Source organism: Grus americana, chromosome 12, assembly GCF_028858705.1.
Source record: "Grus americana isolate bGruAme1 chromosome 12, bGruAme1.mat, whole genome shotgun sequence".
In the NCBI taxonomy this organism is placed as follows: domain Eukaryota; kingdom Metazoa; phylum Chordata; class Aves; order Gruiformes; family Gruidae; genus Grus; species Grus americana.
In genome coordinates this window covers 11119890-11138731 of record NC_072863.1, presented here as the reverse complement: position 1 = coordinate 11138731, position 18842 = coordinate 11119890, and the positions used below count along the sequence as shown (strand labels likewise).

The following is an 18842-nucleotide window of genomic DNA, read 5'->3' as shown; positions in this document are numbered from 1 at the left end:
ACACCAGAGTGTAGTTTTAGTTTTCTTCCTTTGCTGTCACTGGATCTTCAATTTTTACCTCGTACTGGTCTTGTTAGATGGACTCTGAGCAGTGCTAAATCCCCCCTTCCCCATGATTTTACACACCTTGCTACTATATCCCTCTTCTCCCATGGAAAGGCAGTAACCAGACCCATCCTTATCTTATACTTGAATAGGATTCAGGCAGCAGCAGGCTACTGCTGAACATTTGAGCTCTGCTATTTCTCTAAGGCAGTGACTTTTGACTGCTCACTAACAAACAAGCCAGCTGAGTAATGGGCAGGAGAATGAGAGACAATATAGACATCTGCCTGCAACTTCACAGTTTCTTCTTCCAGTGTTTCACACTTTGGAATTAAATGATGTACTTAGCAAACACCCATGGCGTTAGTGAATGTCTGCCAGCCATGTTCCAGACACAATCCACAAGAAGAGATGCATCTTCTCTGCAGGGGAACAGAAAAGCTAATCAGCATTCTCACCAGCTTATTTGAGATTTTGCCATATTTAGCTATCCTAGCAAATGTGCCAGGTGAAAAACATCACCGAACTCTTCCTACTGTACCTACAGGTAAGTCACAATCCTCTTGATAATCACCATTAAATACTGTATCGCTTTGGCAAGCCAGCTACTAGTGCTGATGCTTTCAAATGTGGAAAACAAAACCAGTAAAATAAACAAGAGCATGGGCTGCAGTCTCTCTTCAATACAGCTTATCAGTCATGTCATTCCAGGCTAATTATAAGCCATCAAATGACAGGGGTAAACCAATGAAGCTTCCACAGTAATTATTTCATCTTTCCCTACTTACAAAGTACCTACAGGACCAAACCCTAATTTAAGATTATCGCCTTGGTAACATTAGGCATCTGAAAACACTGTCATCTTCCCTATTATTTCACAAGGCTGTAAGGCAGCTCCTTTACTTTTAGGTTTTAACTCTTTCTCCCTCCCTTTCCCACATAAATTTCTTTCTAAGCTTCCCGCTCTGCTCCCTCCTCCCCAGTCTAAACTCAAGAGCTTCAGTGTGAGAACACAACTCTCCCAAGGATCCTGTCCCTACAGATTCCCTCATGTATTAAACAAGATAAAGGGTTACTGTTGCCAGTGACAGCTAGGAGTCTTCCATTTCCTGGCCCAGCACAGAAGTTCAGAGGAAGGTCTGCATCCCAGCCAGAGGCAACTGCAACACCGTGCAGACACAGACAACTTTGTACTACACAGATGAGACACAAATTGGACTCCACACTCCCAGTGACACATGAACAATTCTTGCATCTTGATTCTCTGCATCCACAAAATAGACACACCATAGGTGCATCAGGAGCTCCCTTATTGTATTCCGAAATGCTGAAGTTGAAGGTCTTGTTCCAACACACAAATACCTGTGATGTGACGATGAGAATAGTTAGAAAATTCTCAAGGGTTGAACACCCTCTTTATAGAGGTATGCAAGAACAACTTTTGTGCCATAATCTGAAGCTTGATTTACTTCAATCCATATGCACACATTTTTATTCAAAAAACAGAAGACAACACACCAGATAAAAAAGGCTTAAAATCCACTTTAATAATGCATTCCTGTAACATTCCTCAGACAAACTCAAACTTGTTAGTGGGACAATTACAGCCTGTGTTCAAACAGTTTACACTAAATGAAAAAAATCTTGTAGTACTTCTACACAAAAAGACAGGCAAGGTTAAGATTATACAAACATTTGTTTCAGTTAAATCTTCAGCATGAGATACAGTATCTTTGTCCAACAGATTGTACTTTACTACCAGTAAAAATAAACAGCGATACAACACATTATCAAAAAAATCCATCAAAACAAGAGCCTCCCAGCCATTTGGGCTGCACATGACAGTCAACTACTTTAAAGAATCAGATGGTCCAGATAAAAAGAATAACTACAAGTTAGGAGAAAAAAAAAGAAAAATAAACTAACATAAAATCTCCCCCAATTCACTACATGACAGATCATTTGGAGCTATATAAATTTACAGAATCGTGGGAGCTGCAAAGTACCCAGATGCTGCCCTAGTTCTCCAGAGACTTCCCCGTGCTCTTAAGCAAGGTACACGACACTAAAAAAAAAAAAAAAAGCCAAGACATACTGCAATTTTATCTAGTTTAGACTCAGGACTCTGGCTGCAAATAAGAAACCTGGAATGGTCAAGGCATTAGGGTCCTTGCCAGATTTTATCATTACTGAACAACCATGGCAGCCTCCCAGAATCCATTTTTCACATTGAAATTATAGGAATGCACCACATGAAATTTTCTAAAACCTTTACCATTCAGACTGCACTCCCCTTGTCCTAGAGTGGCTTTACCAAAACAGGCCCTGATATTCCCTCCCCCCCCCCCCCCGAGTTGAACCCTGTATGGCCTGCCAAGATTCCTTTCCTCTTTGGGGCGTGTGCAGGGGATAGCTTAATCCTGTTAGTATCTGCGACGCTTGTTAGGGCCAAAATCACCCCCTGGATTTCCTCTGTTGAAGGCAGGTGGATTCCCTCCCATCGCTCCGAGGCCTTCCATTGTACCACCCTGGCCAAAGCGATCTGCAGGCGGTGGTGGAGTCTTGTAATGAGGACAAATGCAGAAAAGGCAGGAAGAAAAACAAGGAATGACAGAGGGCAGTTAAAAGTCATTTGAGTTGATTCAAATTCTATCAGGATTCCACAATTCCAGCTGACCTTGCTACAAACCTTCAACCCACCAAAAATATCCCCAAAGCCCCAAAACTGGACTGACAGGACCATTGCAGGACCAAGTCGTCTCCCTCATGTAACTCGTAGTCAAGCGCACTGGAATACAGTTTGCACCATCTCACAGACCAGTGCCCTGCTGTGGAGCATATGAGTAATGCAGTCTGGGAAAGGAGAACTTCACATTTCCACCATATTCCTTCACTCAAACTGAATGCAAATGAGGAACAGTATACTGATACTACATTCCAAAATAAGTCTGCAATATTAGTCTTGTGACCTGATAGCATCTGCTGTTATTTCTATTCCTTTGGCTTTCCCCTCTTCCAGCTGGGTTAGTGTTATCGCACAGCCTCTTCCTTCCAGCAGGGAGAAAATGATCAAAGGATAATTCAGGTTGGAAGATACCTCAGGAGGTCTCTAGTCCAACTTCCTGCTCAAAGTGGAGTCAGCTATGAGGTCATACTAGGTTAGTCACAGCTTTATCCAGTTGGCTCTTGTTAACATCCAAGGATGAAGACTGCACAAACTCTCTGGGCAACCTGCTCCACTGCTTGAATGTCCTCATGGTGGACATGGTACTTTGGGGAAGGTACCAGAGGCAACCACTGCCTCTTCCTTCCCTCCAGACTGGGGCTAAGAGACTACATAGAGCAGAGCTGCTTTACACCAAGCTCCTTGGTTCCATTTAGTCTTTGTCCACAAGTTTACAACAGTGATATATCACATTATAACAATGTAATGCAATACATATAAGCACATCATAATTGGTATTAGTACTGTAGATGACTCCATGGTATTTATTGCCTGGTTCTACAGAACACAGACCCAAACTTCAGTAAAATTGTCAATGGGGGGTCCCAGGGACTCTCAATGCTCACTTTGCTGGCAGTGCAGGGGAAGCACTAGCACTAACACAGCACTCCTACTTTTTCCCCTTCCCTAAATATGAAAAAATGTGAGTAATCATGAACTTTTCTTGTAGGACACATGACAGGGAAGGACACTGCAATCACTTCCAAACAGCTGAAGCAAACATGCAAAGTAACTGCTCCCTACATGAATAAAAAGCTGGAATACATGGGCCTAGTAACTCCTAAAACCAAGCACATGGCCAAGATAAAGTTTACGAAAGACTACACATATTTCTGGCCATTAGAGAAACAGTTTATTGCTTTTTGGTCTAAATGGTATTATTTAATCATATTGATCTGAACTTGCCTCCCCTTTCCATTCTTCATCTTGCCCCTTAATTTCTTTGTGTAGTATGCATTCCCTTAACCTCAGCTGCTCCACTGTCCCTACCGCTTAGGTACAAAAACTTATAGCCAAATAAAACTGTTCTTTATGACAAAAAAAAAATCTGTGATGTAGCAGTCACAATAGATCAAGAAGTTTAAGCAGGAAGGTTTGCAGGAAAATTGTTTATTAGACCAACTGATATAAACTGCTAAAGGAAGATGAACTTTCAGGACAAACTTGACTATGACTGCTGCTCTTTCTGCTGCTGACTGGAAGTGCTGACACTGTGAGAGGATCAATCCTCTGTGTGACAGAGAGGAACAACAAATGCTGCAGAAGCCATGGTCTATTGTGAAGTTCTGCAGTAAAGTTTAAAACTAAATTAAAATATAAAAATTTAAAAAGGCAACTAAATAAGCATAACCTCCACTGATTCTTTGCTCTTTACCTCCTAAGCAAATTAGCTGAACTCATTTTAGCATACTCACTTTAGCCTATTAGCATAGGAGATAATTGTTTTTAAAACTGGTGGACAGAACATTCCTGAAAGCTTGGCTTTATGCCTGCAAGAATCTACTCTCGAAACACTCATTCAACAAAGTGTTTCCCATTATGCCATTTAAAAAATAACCATATATTATTGCTAAGATCTTTCTAACAAATGTTTTAACACTATCTTGGAATTAAAGCAAGCAGTTATTAGTATCAAGGCAAGATTAACTTCTAAAGATTTCAGCAGGAGTTAAGCAACAGTTCTAGGTAGATAAACAAGCTTCAACTTTAGCAGCATAGTACTTAACAATGGAAACAACATAATCTACATTTAAAAGGTGTACACAAAAAGCAGATGGAGATACATTACCATTCCCATAGCCCCATCAGGTATCATAGCTCCAGGACCAGTTGCAGGAGGTGCAGCAGCTGGGACATTGGTACCACCCATAGCTCCTCTATTGTTCATGCCAATGGTACCTGGAAAAGAAAACTTAAGAATAGTCCTGGCAGACACAGTGACTGGGGTCTACTCATCACTCCAGAGTCACAAAATATGGTGTAAGCTACCCCCAGTGTTATATTCAGGGATAGAGTCCTAGTCTATTGACCTAAAAGTGTAAGGCTAGTTAAGACAAACTGATCTTACATTCCAGGATTATCTGAAACTACATCAGGCTCTAATACTCCCCACCTTCATTAACCACTAATCCCCCACTGCCTTTTCAGTTGCTCTTGTACATGTGGCCTGAAACTCTAAATCACGTAATCAAAATATGGAAATACAGTAATCAATATTATTTCCTGGGCTCAAGGTCTAGCACTACATGTCATACCACCTTCTCTATCAGTACAAACTTGTGAAGCACACTATGGGTCTGACAGCAACTCCAACCAAGTCTTTTGTGTACTGAAGTGAGTCTTTCACAAATGTACAGTACTACCTAACACCCAAATTTTGTTGTTTCTTGTCACATGAATGCTTCCTGTCACTGAACTGGGAGATGATTACTATGACTGAGTTTCTAAATAAGAAGCCAATAAAGTAAGCCTACTCAAAAAAATGCATGGATTTTGCAAAGGAGGAAAGGAACATGCATAGGAACAAAAATGGCCACAGAATACTCTTTACCTCCCATACCCATCTGTCCCATTCGCATGTCCGGTGGCTCCCTCTGGAAAAAAAGACATTCATTTCAAATGATGAAAATTCAGACTTTTAAACAATGTAATTATACAAATTCAAGGAGTTCTGGGGTTTTACTACTGAAAACTGTGTAGAAAAGTGATTCCCTGGGTAAATTTCAAAAGAAGATCTGAGCTACCTTTGTGATTAACTGCTGAACAAACAGGTTTTATTTAAAATATCTCATTCTGGAAGACTGTTTTTCACAATCATGGTAAAACATCCAGCAGCAAAACAGTGCATGCAGATTTTACCAAACAGCAGCATAAAGAGATATCTGCTATCTGGATGGAAAGATCTGCTGAGCAGCAGTAATGCATTAGACAGAATTAGTTTTGCTACTTCCTCAGCATAGCTAAGAAGCTTTTCCTGTTAAAAGGAATGAAAGCTCACATAAAGACACAACACTGGGTCACTTGCATTAAAATACTAGTCAGTGAGTTCAATTTCTCTTTTATTATCTGAGCATAGGGGACACACCACAGATTTCCCTCATTGCAAAGCTAAGAGCACCTCCTCACTTCAGTGAGGGTACTACTTTTTCCGCAGTGGGAACTGAAGAACAAATTTCACTGCATCTGTAGTCTCAGTGCCACTATTTGTCATACTATTATTTAGATAAATCAGGAGTTCTGCTACACAGGGTAATATTCACATACTTAGGTGAGTCACAAAGTTTTGGCCTTTTTGGTTTGAAATATATTTAGTTATTTTGCTTCAGAGCCCACATTTCACTAGGATACATAAACACTTGCCACCCAGTTGCATCAATGCCATTATACCACTTCAACAGAACTACAGCTGCCTCCACAATAGAAAGTTACTGGGACTGGAAATGAGTAAGTTCTTTATAGAACTGGAGATACTGCTATTAAAAGGCAGGTTACCACACATTTTACATTACAAGAAAATACTTGACCAACTGACTTTTAAGTACAAGCAATTATCATGCCTGTAGCAGTGCCTCAAGTTGGGATCATTTCATCTAAGCATGACTAAGACAGACTGCAGGCTAGGAATATAGCCAGACACATGACCGTAACAGGGTTCTGCAGCAGTACTTCGGGGCAGTACATCTTTGTTGCTGCCAGAATAAAATTAGTTAGCATGTATTCTTCTGAACAGCAAGACAGCTAGCGAGGGTCCTACATGAACAGCAGTAGGACAGTAGCTGGGGTATTTATATTAAGATCGGAGGGAGTCAATACTTTAGGGCAGAACACACTAAAGATGTAGAGTCACTCAACAAGTTAAGCACTCACAGAATGTGTGTCCTTCCATGCTGTGAAAGGACAAAAATCTAATGTTAGTGTTCAGATGTAATGGGAAAGCAGAAGCACTCATACCGCATCAGCAAAATTCCCTTTAAAGCCTTCCTGCTGGCGTCTCATCATCTCTTCTTGCTGCCTTCTCATTTCCTCCTCACGGCGCCTGCGTTCTTCCTCTTGCCTGCAAAAAAGGTCCAAGGATGCTCAGCACAACATACACCTACTTCTTGCATCACAGTGTTACTGTGCTGCCTAATGGGTCTTGTTTGGAAACCTACAACTTTGAGAATATTATTTTGCTGAGGCTGTAAAATCTTAGGTACCTCATGATGAAAACAGAAACATGTATGTGCACTAAGACATTTCCAACACTTTGAATTTTAAGGAGTTCATTGTAAAACCCAACATGATCACACCCGTGTGTATGTCTCATAAGGACAGCAACTGAGGGAACTGGGGTTGTTTAGTCTGGAGAAAAGGAGGCTGAGGGGAGACCTTATTGCTCTCTACAACTACCTGAAAGGACGCTGTAGCAAGGTGAGTGTCAGTCTCTTCTCCCAAGTAAGAAGCAATACGACAAGAGGAAATGGTCTCAAGTTGTGCCAGGAGAGGTTTAGATTGGATATTAGGAAAAATTTCTTCACTGAAGGGGTGAACAGGCTGCCCAGGGAAGTGATGGAGTCACCATCCCTGGAGGTATTTAAAACATGTATAGATGTGGTGCTTAGGGACATGGTTTAGTGGTGGACTTGGCAGTGACAGGTTTACAGTTGGACTGGAAGATCTTAAAGGTCTCTTCCAACCTGAATGATTCTATGATTCTGTGTACACAGCAGCTCCCAAATACATGCTGACTACACTCAATATAATGCATACAAGCCAGACAGTTCTCAAGCCCCTTCTATTACAGAAGTAGTCTGGAGATCTTCCTGGAGCTTCTCAAAATGACCCTGAGACAAGGAAGAGCTGGAATGGAGAGAGAAATCTCTGAGACTAAGTTACCCCTCAAATGAAAAGATGGATGCTAGAACGGGATTTCCCAACCTGTGGCACTGAAGCCACCAAATCACTGCACAGATTCTGATTCTTCTACTTGCCTCGGTCAAGGAGCTAAATTGAGACACAGAATTGTAAAAACCCAAGTATTAATCAGTAGAAGAAACTCCTAACTCTTCCATCTTAAACCAACTGTACACTCTCCCTATGAGCAAAAAGGCCCAAAATACCAGCCACACTTTAGGTAGTAATTAAATTGTCACACCGAATAATTAGGTGCACTGAAGAAGTGTTTCATTCCATATTATGGATTCACAGCATTTCATAACCTACTCCATTACCTGAGTTCCAACTGTTTACGTTTTTGTACTTCTTGGTTATGCAGTTCCTCCATTCTCCTCAGTTCTTCCTGGCGTCTCATTAAATCTATAAAAGACGACAGGAAAAAACCTTAATCAAACTCATCTCCCATGCCACTGCTTATCAATTCCTGAACTAGAACCGTAACACACAAGAGAATAAGGTAACGGAACCTCCAGCAAAACAGTAACATCTCTCCATTCATTTGCCATTACTATGCTCGGCTACAAGTGAAACAGCCACACCACAGCTCACCTTCAGTGGGCTCTAGTCAGTCTACTGAGCTACCCACCCCGGATGTTGTAGGGCCATGTTCTGATACTGTATTTATCTTCAGTTGGTACCTTGCCGCATGAGCATAACTTGGTGCTCATGGCGAGCTGCTTCCATTTCCATTTCCAGCTTCTCCCGAGCTTCCTTGATGTTGCGGTCTACTTGTTCTTGCTGTTGCTTCTCCATTTCTATTAGAGCCTTCCAACGCATGGCATATTCGTACTCAAAGCTGCCAGGCTGCGCAAATCGAGGAGGCTGCTCACGCTCCCTGTCAAACAAGGAATAGCTAGTGAATGCTTCAACAGAACAAGAAGGAACCAAGAAAAATACATTTTTGCATTAAATGCAATGGGAGATCCTTTTAACAGTTAGCAATGCACTTCTTAGTGCAACAAATAATGAACCGCTTTGTCTTCTATTTTCTCACAAATAGCTAGAGATAGCAGTTTGTCTGCTTCTCAGGAATCATCTTATTGAACAGAGAAACTTAGGCAAAATCCTCCTGCACGATTAATTATACGTGTTCTGTCCTCCACCATAACAAGCACTGCCTTCATAAGACACCAAAAGATTCTGGGTAAAGACATTTAGAAATGCTCTGGAAAGAAACAGCCTCTGCTCCTGCTGCACATCTTATGGACAGATCCACTCCAGAAACAAACACTGCCCAAACATGTGTGTTTATTTCACTAACCTCTGCAGTCCCTGTACCTGCAGCACATGACTATTCCTAACACAGCCTCCCAGCTCTCATCTTTCTTACATGAAAAATTCATGAGCTCACATAGCTTTCTAATTCCCACTGCTCTGATCACATGATACCTGCTTACACTGGGAAGCCTTCAAAGACCATGGCCTTATACCTGCATACCTCTACAATCTCCTAGTACTATTCATGTTCATTTTTCCACTGTGGGTTCAAATCTGTTTCCTTTACAGACTTTCCATAATACTTACAGCAAGTAACTTAAGTCTTTGCTTCAGCTTCTCATCTGAGCAAGGGGATCTCATGTTATCTCAAACTGAGATATTTTTATTCCAACAACTGAAACACTTATGAAAAATATGTGGAGGCTGTTAGTCTTATCCAGCAGTGGGGATCCAAACCCACTACTTTCTTTCAGCTACCCACGGCAAGAGAACAGTGTATGCAATTCTCTTTCCAGAGGCAGGTCACATTTACAGAAAAAAGGAGGACCTTTAGCAACATCCTCCTAAGACCGAGGCACTAGTCAATGTCCTAGTTCACAGATAGTCTCATGTCCTGTCACATGGCAAGCACATACTTGTGATATTGCTGGTTTTTGATGACTAGTTTCTCTGGCAGTCCCTCTTCATCATCATACTGATCCATGGGCTCCACAGTGACAGGCCGAGGGAATCTGTACAGAAAAGATGAGGTGCTTTCAAGAAAATTCAAGAATGAGGCTGCAGTGTCAGAAAGCATGTGTACTGTGTCCGAAATTATAAAATACTGCTTTCAGCAATGCTCAAAGAAATTCAGAGCTGTTGAGGATCTCAACCAAAGTGAAACCAGAAATCGCTTTGAACACTATTTTTCTTTCTTTCTAGAATAGGAGCTGAACCATTAATCAAAATCCTTGTTGAATCCAAACCAAAATTGTACTGAAAGAATACTTGCAGTTACTGGTTCAAATTAACAGCTTAACTGGAACTTGACATCCTCCAGTAGGATCTACTCAGCATGAAGTCTTGTAGTCCCTAGAGTCTGGTTTTTTTCCCCTTTCCTCCCTTGCAACATGGCCAACCATAGGCTGCAGAAGTCCCTGCGTACCTTTTTATAGCTGCCTAAAGCTAAGAGTAACTACGCTGCTCCTCACTGGAGGTTGCTGGCTGTACCATTCGGCCATACTCTCCTGGTGAGACCACCATGTGCCATTACTGCCAAGCTCTGTAAGTGGCTGTTGGGCCCTGTTTGAATTTCCACCTCCCTCCCCTGCCAAGAAATCCACCGGTGCACTTCACAACAGAGACACTGCACATGTGTGCTTCTGTCCTTCTGATTTCTGTGTGCAGAAGTATTTAACAGAAGCATCCTCAATCTCTGAATTAGCTCCCCATCACAGCACTGACACTGCTCATCCTCAGTACACAGCAGCACCGCAGCTTCTCGTTAGCTACTCAACCCCATTTGCCAGAGCTGGGGAAAAAGAAGAGAAATGATCATGCTATGCCAAGCAGCAAGTAAGTGGTGACCAGACTCCAGCAGGAAGGCAGGATACGAGAGGCTAAAATCTCTCTCCTCTGCTGAAGATCCACAATGTAGCTTTTTACTTCAATGTGACATATTCCCATTATTAATAGTCTTATTTTCCAGTGTGAACCAATTCCAACCAGTTTACCTAGCTGTTATTGTCATGAACTAGGACAAACCAGAAAAAAAATAAATCAAAACCAAACCATAACTAGAAATAAGCAACATACTGGTTTGCTGTCCTAGATATCAGAATCTAATATACTGATAGCTACAAAAAGATTGAATGTTACCCTTAGGTGCTCTCAGTTATACACTAGTAGCGATTAGTTTTGCATGATCGCTTTTAAAAAAATTTGTTTTCATGGTTCTTTCAGGACATAGACTTCTGAATCAGCAAAACCTCCCTAACAGCAATCCTCCTGCAGAGCACTACACACTATGCTGGTTATCTCCAAAGAGTGTCAGGGAGAAAGACAGATATTAAAAAAAACAAAACACCCACTTTTTCAAACTGTATGTGCTTGTGTACAGCTGTGCCATATGCAGGCCTCCAAGAAAAAGGAGAGAAGTGATCAGCACAAAGCTTATAAAATTGCTTTAGCAATTAGCAATGTAGCCCCAAGTTCAGGAGGTATTATATTCACAAATTCTAGGTGCATACATACAAAATATACAGTAATTTTTATTTTCAATAGATCAAAAATGTCTCTTCCTTAATAGAGCAACAAGGCGTGCTCTGTGGAACACATCTTGAATTAGTCATTTACTTAAGTTCACAAAATCATGCAAGAACATGCTTTGTTGCCTTATGATATTCAAGCACAAGGAAACCAGTTCATTATGGTGAAAACTCCAAACAATCCAATCTATCTGACCAGCTTCTCTGACAGATCCCACACCCACAGTGGTGGATCAGCTTTTCACTCCAGCAGTGCATGCTGCTGAGAGGAGTCCCATCCCAAGACTCACCGTTAAGGCGATCCAGAGTGCATGATTAACACAGTTGAGCTTCGTTTCCAACAAATGATATGGATGGTCTCTTAAATAGCTCCTGCTTCTTAATGGCTGCTTTAATTGCCCTAAGAAGGCTTTATCAAGAAAGAGCTTATCGTGAAGTTTTATGTACTTACCCCACTAGCAGCTTCCCAGAAGAAAGTTTTCAGACCTGAGGTTCAGCATAGACTCACTCTTGTTGGAACAAAGCTAAGTAAAGTTCTCACCAGGCAAATCACCTACCACCTCCTGCCCCATGTCTCATCTGTCCCACTCTGGTGTTAAGAAACATTGCTTACAAGCCAATGCCACCCATCAACCTGCACACATGCCAGTATAGGACTTCTCGCCCTCCACACTTACGTAGTTAGCAGGAAAGACCCATCACTACATCTATCCAGGGCTTTCCTAGCAGCAGGCTTCCCTGAGAACTCCACAATGCCTTTCCCAGAGGATCGTCCTCTGTCATCCACAATAACCACAGCCCTTTCCACCTGGCCAAACACTGAGAAGGCTTCCTCCAGGAGCTCATTGGACACAAATTGAGGCAGGTTCCTGACTGTCAGTGATGCGCTGTGGCATGCAAAACGCACTCTTAGCTGCTTCCCACGTAGAGGCATGTTGTCTAGTTCCACCTTTGCAATCTCTGCCAGAGTGCGAGTTTCCTGAAGATAAAAAAGTTATCATTAAAACTCCCAATGCAGTACAGAATCAGCCAGATTCACAACAGTGTCACAAGCCTATTTCCCCTGAACAAGTACTTCACAAAGAGGAACAAATAATCCTCCCATAGTATGCTAAAAAGCATCCTAACAATCCATAGCTATTTTCTATTATCAATGACTGTAGCTGAATAGGCATGTACAGAGTTTGGGGGAGGGGGGCAAGGTAGGGGGGAAATGTATCAGACAAACTTAATCCAACAGCCAGTATGAACTAAGCAAACAATTAAATGATCATTGTCTATCAGACATAATTATATTAAGGCTACAAAGCCTGCCTTTTTTTTTGTTTTTAAAATGCATTAAAAAAAAAAAATCAAGATTCAAACATTAACCAAATCTGATTACTGTAAAAGGAAATGCTGATTGTATGACAATCCATGAAAGACATCCTATGCCAGTTTCACACCTTTCCACTCATTTAAGTCAGTAACAAGCAGCTACACCACAGCAAAGTGCCCCAGACTTTTGTGTGGGAACCTCAGACTCCATCCACTCACCCTGGGGCTTTCAGAAAGGTAGTACATGAGCCAATAAAGTCTGAGAACCATTACTTTCTGTTGGTTACCTCCCTCCTAGCCATGCTTACATGTGATCATCCAGAGATCCCCATCTCACGAGCATTCATCAGTAATACTGCATGTTCAACGTGTGTTCATAGAAATTCCATGTTCACACCCTTCCAGAAAATGGAAGTCCACCTTGTCTATAATAGCATCACCTTCATGTTTTCTACCAGCTGACTTCAGAATAACTTTATTTCAGGTATCTCATAAATCCTGCTACAGGCTACCTGAATTCACATTCCTTCTCGTAACAAGCTCTAGACAAACCACTTGTAGAAGCTGATCCCATATTCCAGGTTACTAAAAATCAACAATAGGCTTAGTTAGCAAGTATCTGAACATCTACTACTTCCCATTAGCAATATTCCTCCAGTGTGAGTCATTGCCACAAAAAACCCAAAGGTAGCAAGTCACTCACCAGCCTGATAAAGCCAAAGCCTTTGTCCTTGTGTATGAAGACTTCACCTGCCTTGCCATACTTCTCAAATAACTTTCTCATCTCCTCCTCTGTAATATCTGGGGGCAGATTCCCCACAAACAGGCGGCTTCTTTGGGTGAAGGTCTTTTCACCAGGTTTGCGGAAATTCTTCAGGTCAATAGTCAGGCCTTCATCTGAGGGGAATAAGGTACACAGCTGCTCTACAGTTGGGGGGATAAATTCTATTAGATTTCATCACAGTGAACATAGAGACATAGGACAATATAGGTAATACCACCCATTCACTTCGGTCTCAAACCTCTCCAGCCATCTCTACAGCCACAAAGGGATTTTATTTCAGAATGGGGCCATATTCTTTTTAAAGAAAACACATACTTGGACCTCAGTGCTCATTAACACCAGTGAAAGACATCTAGAACTGGAGAAAAGAAGAACACTGCAGCTTGAAATAACATGAGAGATTTCACTCAACTTGGAGATCTGGTCAAGATGACTGGCCCATAACAAGATCAATTATAGTCACAATACAGGATTTTGTTATTACATCCTGAATAATTATAGAAAAGCCACAATTAGACCAGCAACCAGATTTTTACTCAAAAAACTCCAACCTCAGATGTCTAGAAAAATATGCAAATGAGAGAAAATTTTGCCCAGACAGATAACATTTGAGATAGCTGTCATTCTACGAGATGGGATTCGAGTTCTAAAGTCTTGGATTCCAAGCTGAAGAGAAGGCTGGAATGGTGAAAATAGTGAAAAAACACACCCCAAAACCAGCCATATAGGTGAGACCTCAGAAAAATTACAAAGTTCATTACAAAAAAAAAAAAAATCTATATTCAGTAAGCAATGCTATATCTAACATTAATAAATAGGACAGATTGCAGGAACATTGTCAACTCCCCACATACATATACAATCTTTAAGCTTTAATTCAGCAAGAGTCCAGCATGATCCTGGAAGCTCTGCTATACACCAGACACAGGGGTGGCTTTATCATCACTTTATCTTCCTGCGTCCCATTTTCTTAAATGTATACAGAACTTCCTCACACAGGACAGCAAGCCATAGAAAGCGCTTCATTCACTTTGCAGAGGACACACCTCATTGCCACACATATGAAATAAACTACAGGCATGAGTGGCTTGATTAAAGCTACAAAGAATAGTACTAACAAGGAAAGGCTATTCATGCAAAAACAATGCATGCAAGACATGCAAGGACAACACATTTATAAGAATAAGCACGCCTCCATGGCTAACACAAAAAAATAAATTAGACTGACAGTATAGCTATAGAAGAGTAATAAGAGTAAGTTATCTACTTCACAAAGCAAGGGTACATAAGTGCTTTGTCTTGTGAACTTCACACCGTTTTCAGAAGTATTTGGGGATCAACTGCAATGCTATTTCAAGCCTCCCACTAGGAGAGACTTACAGCAGTTATACCACTATCACTGTTCTGCCTTAAGTAGATCCACTCAAAGGAATTTGAGATACAGGCACTCACTATAAGCTGATCCCTGTGAGAATACTACAATACAGTTGTGTAGTATTGTTTCCAACTTTACTGGAAATGGACTTGTCTGCCACCCTTATCTATTATCTTCTATGAACTGATAAGGAGCCTGCTTAACAGGGCCATCTAATAAAAATACACAGGAATTTTTTTACTAGCCCAGTATCTCTGCATGTGTGTGTATATACGTTAAACCTGCAACTTTGACAGAAAAAACACAGAACAATCATGCAAAGTGCACATGTGACTTCTACATCTTTTTGTTTTGAACAGCAAAAGTGTCCAAACTTAAAAAAAAAAATCTAATATAACTAAAGCACTTCCTCCCCAAAAAACACTAAATGCAATGCCTTGCTGCGATACTTCTAAACTATCCGATCAGTTAAGGTCCCAGAAGCCATTAATGCGTATTGTCTCAGCTCACAAGCACCACCCCCCGCCCCGCATCTGAAGTAACACAGCTACAGTCCATACTGATTAAGAACAAATCCAGAAACACACTAGATTAGAGTAACAGCCATCATCAATGTCAGCTGGTACTTGAACACTGAAATATTATTAAAACTAGGTATCTCCTGGTCCCTCTTATGTCAAAATTTAGTCTTAACGGGTGACTGCAGATTACTGTAACAATATTCTTACTACAACTGTATCTTTACAGACAGCAAGTTTATTTCACTAGAACTTAAGGAAACCTGTGTTGAGAAGCCATGTGTTATGGCTGGGGAAAAAAGGAAACAGAACCAATGGAAAACAGGCCACCTCATATTTACAAGGTTTACAGAAACACTGTTAAAGGTTCAGAGACTTCCAAGCTCTTTACGTGAGCTTTTCTTGAGAATTTGAGACAATTAAGAACCTCTGTATCACTGTCCAATTTCGGGAACACAAGAAGTTTACAAACAAAACCCAGTCAAACCTACGGGAGCTGCATGCATCTTTGACTAGACTAAGCAAAAAAAAAAAAAATCAAGAAAAAAACCAACCCGGCTACAACTCAAACCACCATCTCCAACAACTGAAAAACCTGACTATTGCAGGCGAACAGCGAACGCAGATCGCTGTTTGCTTAAGGACCTGGGTTTTTATTGTTTTAAATGGAAAGAACAGGTTCTGCTGTTTCCACCGAGACCTGTTGCACCCGTAGAGGCCGGCAGCTAACCCGAAGTTACACTCTGCAGCGAGGGCGACCGCTCAAAGCCTACCCAAAGCGGGGCCGGGCGGCCCCCCGCGGCGGGCCCGGGACTCACTCTGGCTGTTGGCTTGCTGCCCGTTAGCGGGGATGGACGGCGGCGGGTGCTGCTGGTGCTGGTGCTGTTTCCGCGGAGTGTGGTTCTGCTTCTCCATGTTGAAGCCCTTGTTGCCCTGCATTTTCCCCACCTAGAGGCAGACACATCCGGTCGGCCGCGGCTCGGAGCTCGACCTCAGTTCCCGCCCGCATGCCCCAGCCCCCAGATGGCTCCAGCCGCCCCCGGCCCCGTCTCACCGGGGGTGGCCCGCCAGCCAAAGTGGCCGCGTGCAGCGGCGGGGCGGGCCGCGCAGGCCGCGGCGGGCCTCAGTAGGGCCCTAGCAGCGGCGGCCGCCCAGGAGAGCCCGCTCCGGAGCGGAGCGGAGCCAAGCCACAGTCCTGCCACCGTTGTGGCCTCACCTGGTGGCGGACACCGGCGCCGAGGCGGATTGCGGCCTCCTCGCCCCCCAGCAGCCCGGACAGGAGCGCGCGCACGGCCGGAACTCGCGCAGCCTAACCAGGCGCCCACCACTCACTCTCCCATTGGCCTCCCACCCTCCAGCACCGCGCCGCTACTGGGCGTGCTCGCCGCCACTCACAGCCCGGCCGCGGCGAGGCGGGACTAGCCGCTCTAACACTTCTTTGCGCGGAGCCGATTGGCTACACGGCCGCAGCAGTCCGTCGCACATGCCGCCAATTATCGCCGTGGGCATAACGCTTGGATGAGAAGCGAGCAAGGGACAAAGGAGCCCAACGAGCCGCCAGAGCTCGCCGCGCAGGCGCAGTGAAGTAGAACGCGCAGGCGCGGCGGAGGCCGCTCGGTTTAAAGAGATAGAGGCAGTGGCCGAGCGTGTGCCGCGCTGCGCGCTCACCTCGCTCTTCTCACGCGTTCCCCTTTCTTCCACCCTCCCCCCCCCCCCCCGGCCAGTGGTGAGAGCGGCGGCTTTTCCGCCCCTGCTCTGCTTGTCCATTACGGCCAGTAAGTACCGGAGCTCGGGCACAGCCAGGGGAGCCAGCGCGCCGCTTGAGTTTCTTAAGGCGCCGCGGGCGAGCGCCAAAATTTTGCCCGCTCCGTTCCCTGTCCAGCCGCGGGTGTCCCCTTACCTCCCCCTCGTCCTCCGGACCCCGTTCCCGCTGCCTCGCTAACCCTGTCCGTCGGGGCAGTGCTACCCCGCTGCGGGAAGGCAGCCGGCTCGCAGGAGCAACCGGCCTACAGGAGTGGGGAGGGTCCTGCGGTGCCCTGCCCCCGGCGGCTGTGGAGTGCCGTCTCGGTCATCGCGGGAGTGTGGTCGTTAATTGTCTCCGGCAGGCTTAATTTCACCGCTTTTCAATAAAACCCATTTCCCTCCGTGTCCCGTTGCACGTAAGCGGGAGGGGTGCCGTGCGCCCGAGGCCAGCCCGCTTCCCGGGCGCGGGAGCCCCGGAGCGGGGAGCAGCCGGCGGTGTGGCCGGTTGTCCGCAACTCCGTCGTCCCCTCCTGACGGCCGTAAACGTGCCTTTCCCTCTCCGGAGCGCGGGAGGAAGCCCCGGCGTCTCCTCCCGGCCCCAGCGCTGCGCATCCCTGCGTGCCTCCGGGGCCCAGCCCCTGCACCCCACGTCTTCCCCGCGGGGAGACAAAAAGGCAGGCTGGGAGGGGGCTGGTTCCCGGGGCGGGGGGAGTGGAAGAGCCTCCAGGGGAGTGGGGCGGCCAAAGGAGGAAGAGTGCCCCTCTGGGATGGAGGGGGCCCAGGCCCCGCCGGGAGTGGAGTCCCCGGGAGCGGGAGGGGGCAAGCCTGGTGTGGGGGAGCTGCGCGGGAGGTACGACTGGGCCCGCGGATGGATGGGGCGCGGTGGGGGAGGGGTGCTCGTTGGAGGGAGTGTCGCGGGTGGGGGAGGGGAGCCCAGGTGGGGGCTGTCATGGTTGGGGGAGGGGACCTCGGGGGTGTGTGGGGTGCCGCGGGTGGGGGAGGGCAGCCTGGGGGGCACGGAGGGGGGCGGGGCCTGAGTGGGGGAGGGGAGCTCGGGTGGAGGTTGTCGCGGGTGGGGCAGGCGTCCGGGGGTGCCGTGGGCGGGGCGCGGGCGGTGGGCGCCGGCCGGGACAGCCCCTCCCGGGGGCGGTGCCGTGTCCCGGGCCCCCGCGGAAGCCCCGCCTGGCCGCGCTGTCACTCACCGCCCCGGGGAGACGCTCCAGCTCCAGGGAGGCGGTAGCGGCGCCTGGACCCGGCCGGGCGGCTCCCCCCGCGCGCAGGTAGAGGCTGTGGTGGCGTCGCCGGCCTGGGCCCCCCGAGGCTGCAGCGGGTCCTGGGCCGCGCGAGGCGGCACCGAGAGGGTTAAGGGCGGGGGAGGGGGTGAGTGGGGTGGCATGCCCGCTCCGCTCCGCACTTTGCGGGTGGCCGCGCGGGCACCAGCGGGGACTGGGGCGCCCCGTACCGCTGGAGTACGGCCGCTGCCCGCGCTCGGCTCCGCGCTGCCTCTTCGCGCGGCCCCGCTCCGCCACGGTGATCCGTTCCGGGTTTTCCGGCCGCCCGGCGGAGTGCGGGCTGTTGCGCTGATCTCGGGCTGACGGCTCCGCTCCGCGTTTCTGAGGCCGTTGCCTGCATGCGAGTCTCGCGAGCCCAGGCCCCG

The 18842-nt window shown here is 45.7% G+C and overlaps 2 protein-coding genes across 12 annotated transcripts in view; one reads left to right on the top strand and one right to left on the bottom strand.

Moving 5' to 3' along the window:
• Positions 1–1572: 1572 nt before the first annotated feature.
• On the bottom strand, positions 1573–18782 carry NONO (non-POU domain containing octamer binding). Of its 11 annotated transcripts, none has more exons than XM_054838938.1 (11): positions 18648–18782; positions 16216–16390; positions 13469–13689; positions 12126–12427; positions 9838–9933; positions 8623–8819; positions 8260–8344; positions 7001–7103; positions 5601–5643; positions 4839–4948; positions 1573–2606 (listed from the first exon to the last, which is right to left on the bottom strand). In XM_054838938.1, exons 2-11 carry the CDS (start codon positions 16379–16381, stop codon positions 2469–2471), a joined length of 1461 nt encoding a protein of 486 aa, XP_054694913.1. In that variant the 5' UTR covers positions 16382–16390; positions 18648–18782; the 3' UTR covers positions 1573–2468. The 11 variants fall into 11 exon arrangements, with proteins under 11 accessions (XP_054694913.1, XP_054694912.1, XP_054694918.1 ...); XM_054838937.1 differs by lacking the exon at positions 18648–18782 and adding an exon at positions 18388–18600; XM_054838943.1 differs by lacking the exon at positions 18648–18782 and adding an exon at positions 18388–18595 and having other exon boundaries at positions 13469–13662; positions 16261–16390.
• Positions 18385–18842, top strand: part of ZMYM3 (zinc finger MYM-type containing 3) — a 32216-nt gene continuing 31758 nt past the window's right edge. Inside the window, exon 1 of the mRNA XM_054838926.1 lies at positions 18385–18465. The gene's annotated coding sequence lies outside the window, so the exon portion shown is untranslated. The remainder of the gene's footprint in view (positions 18466–18842) is intronic.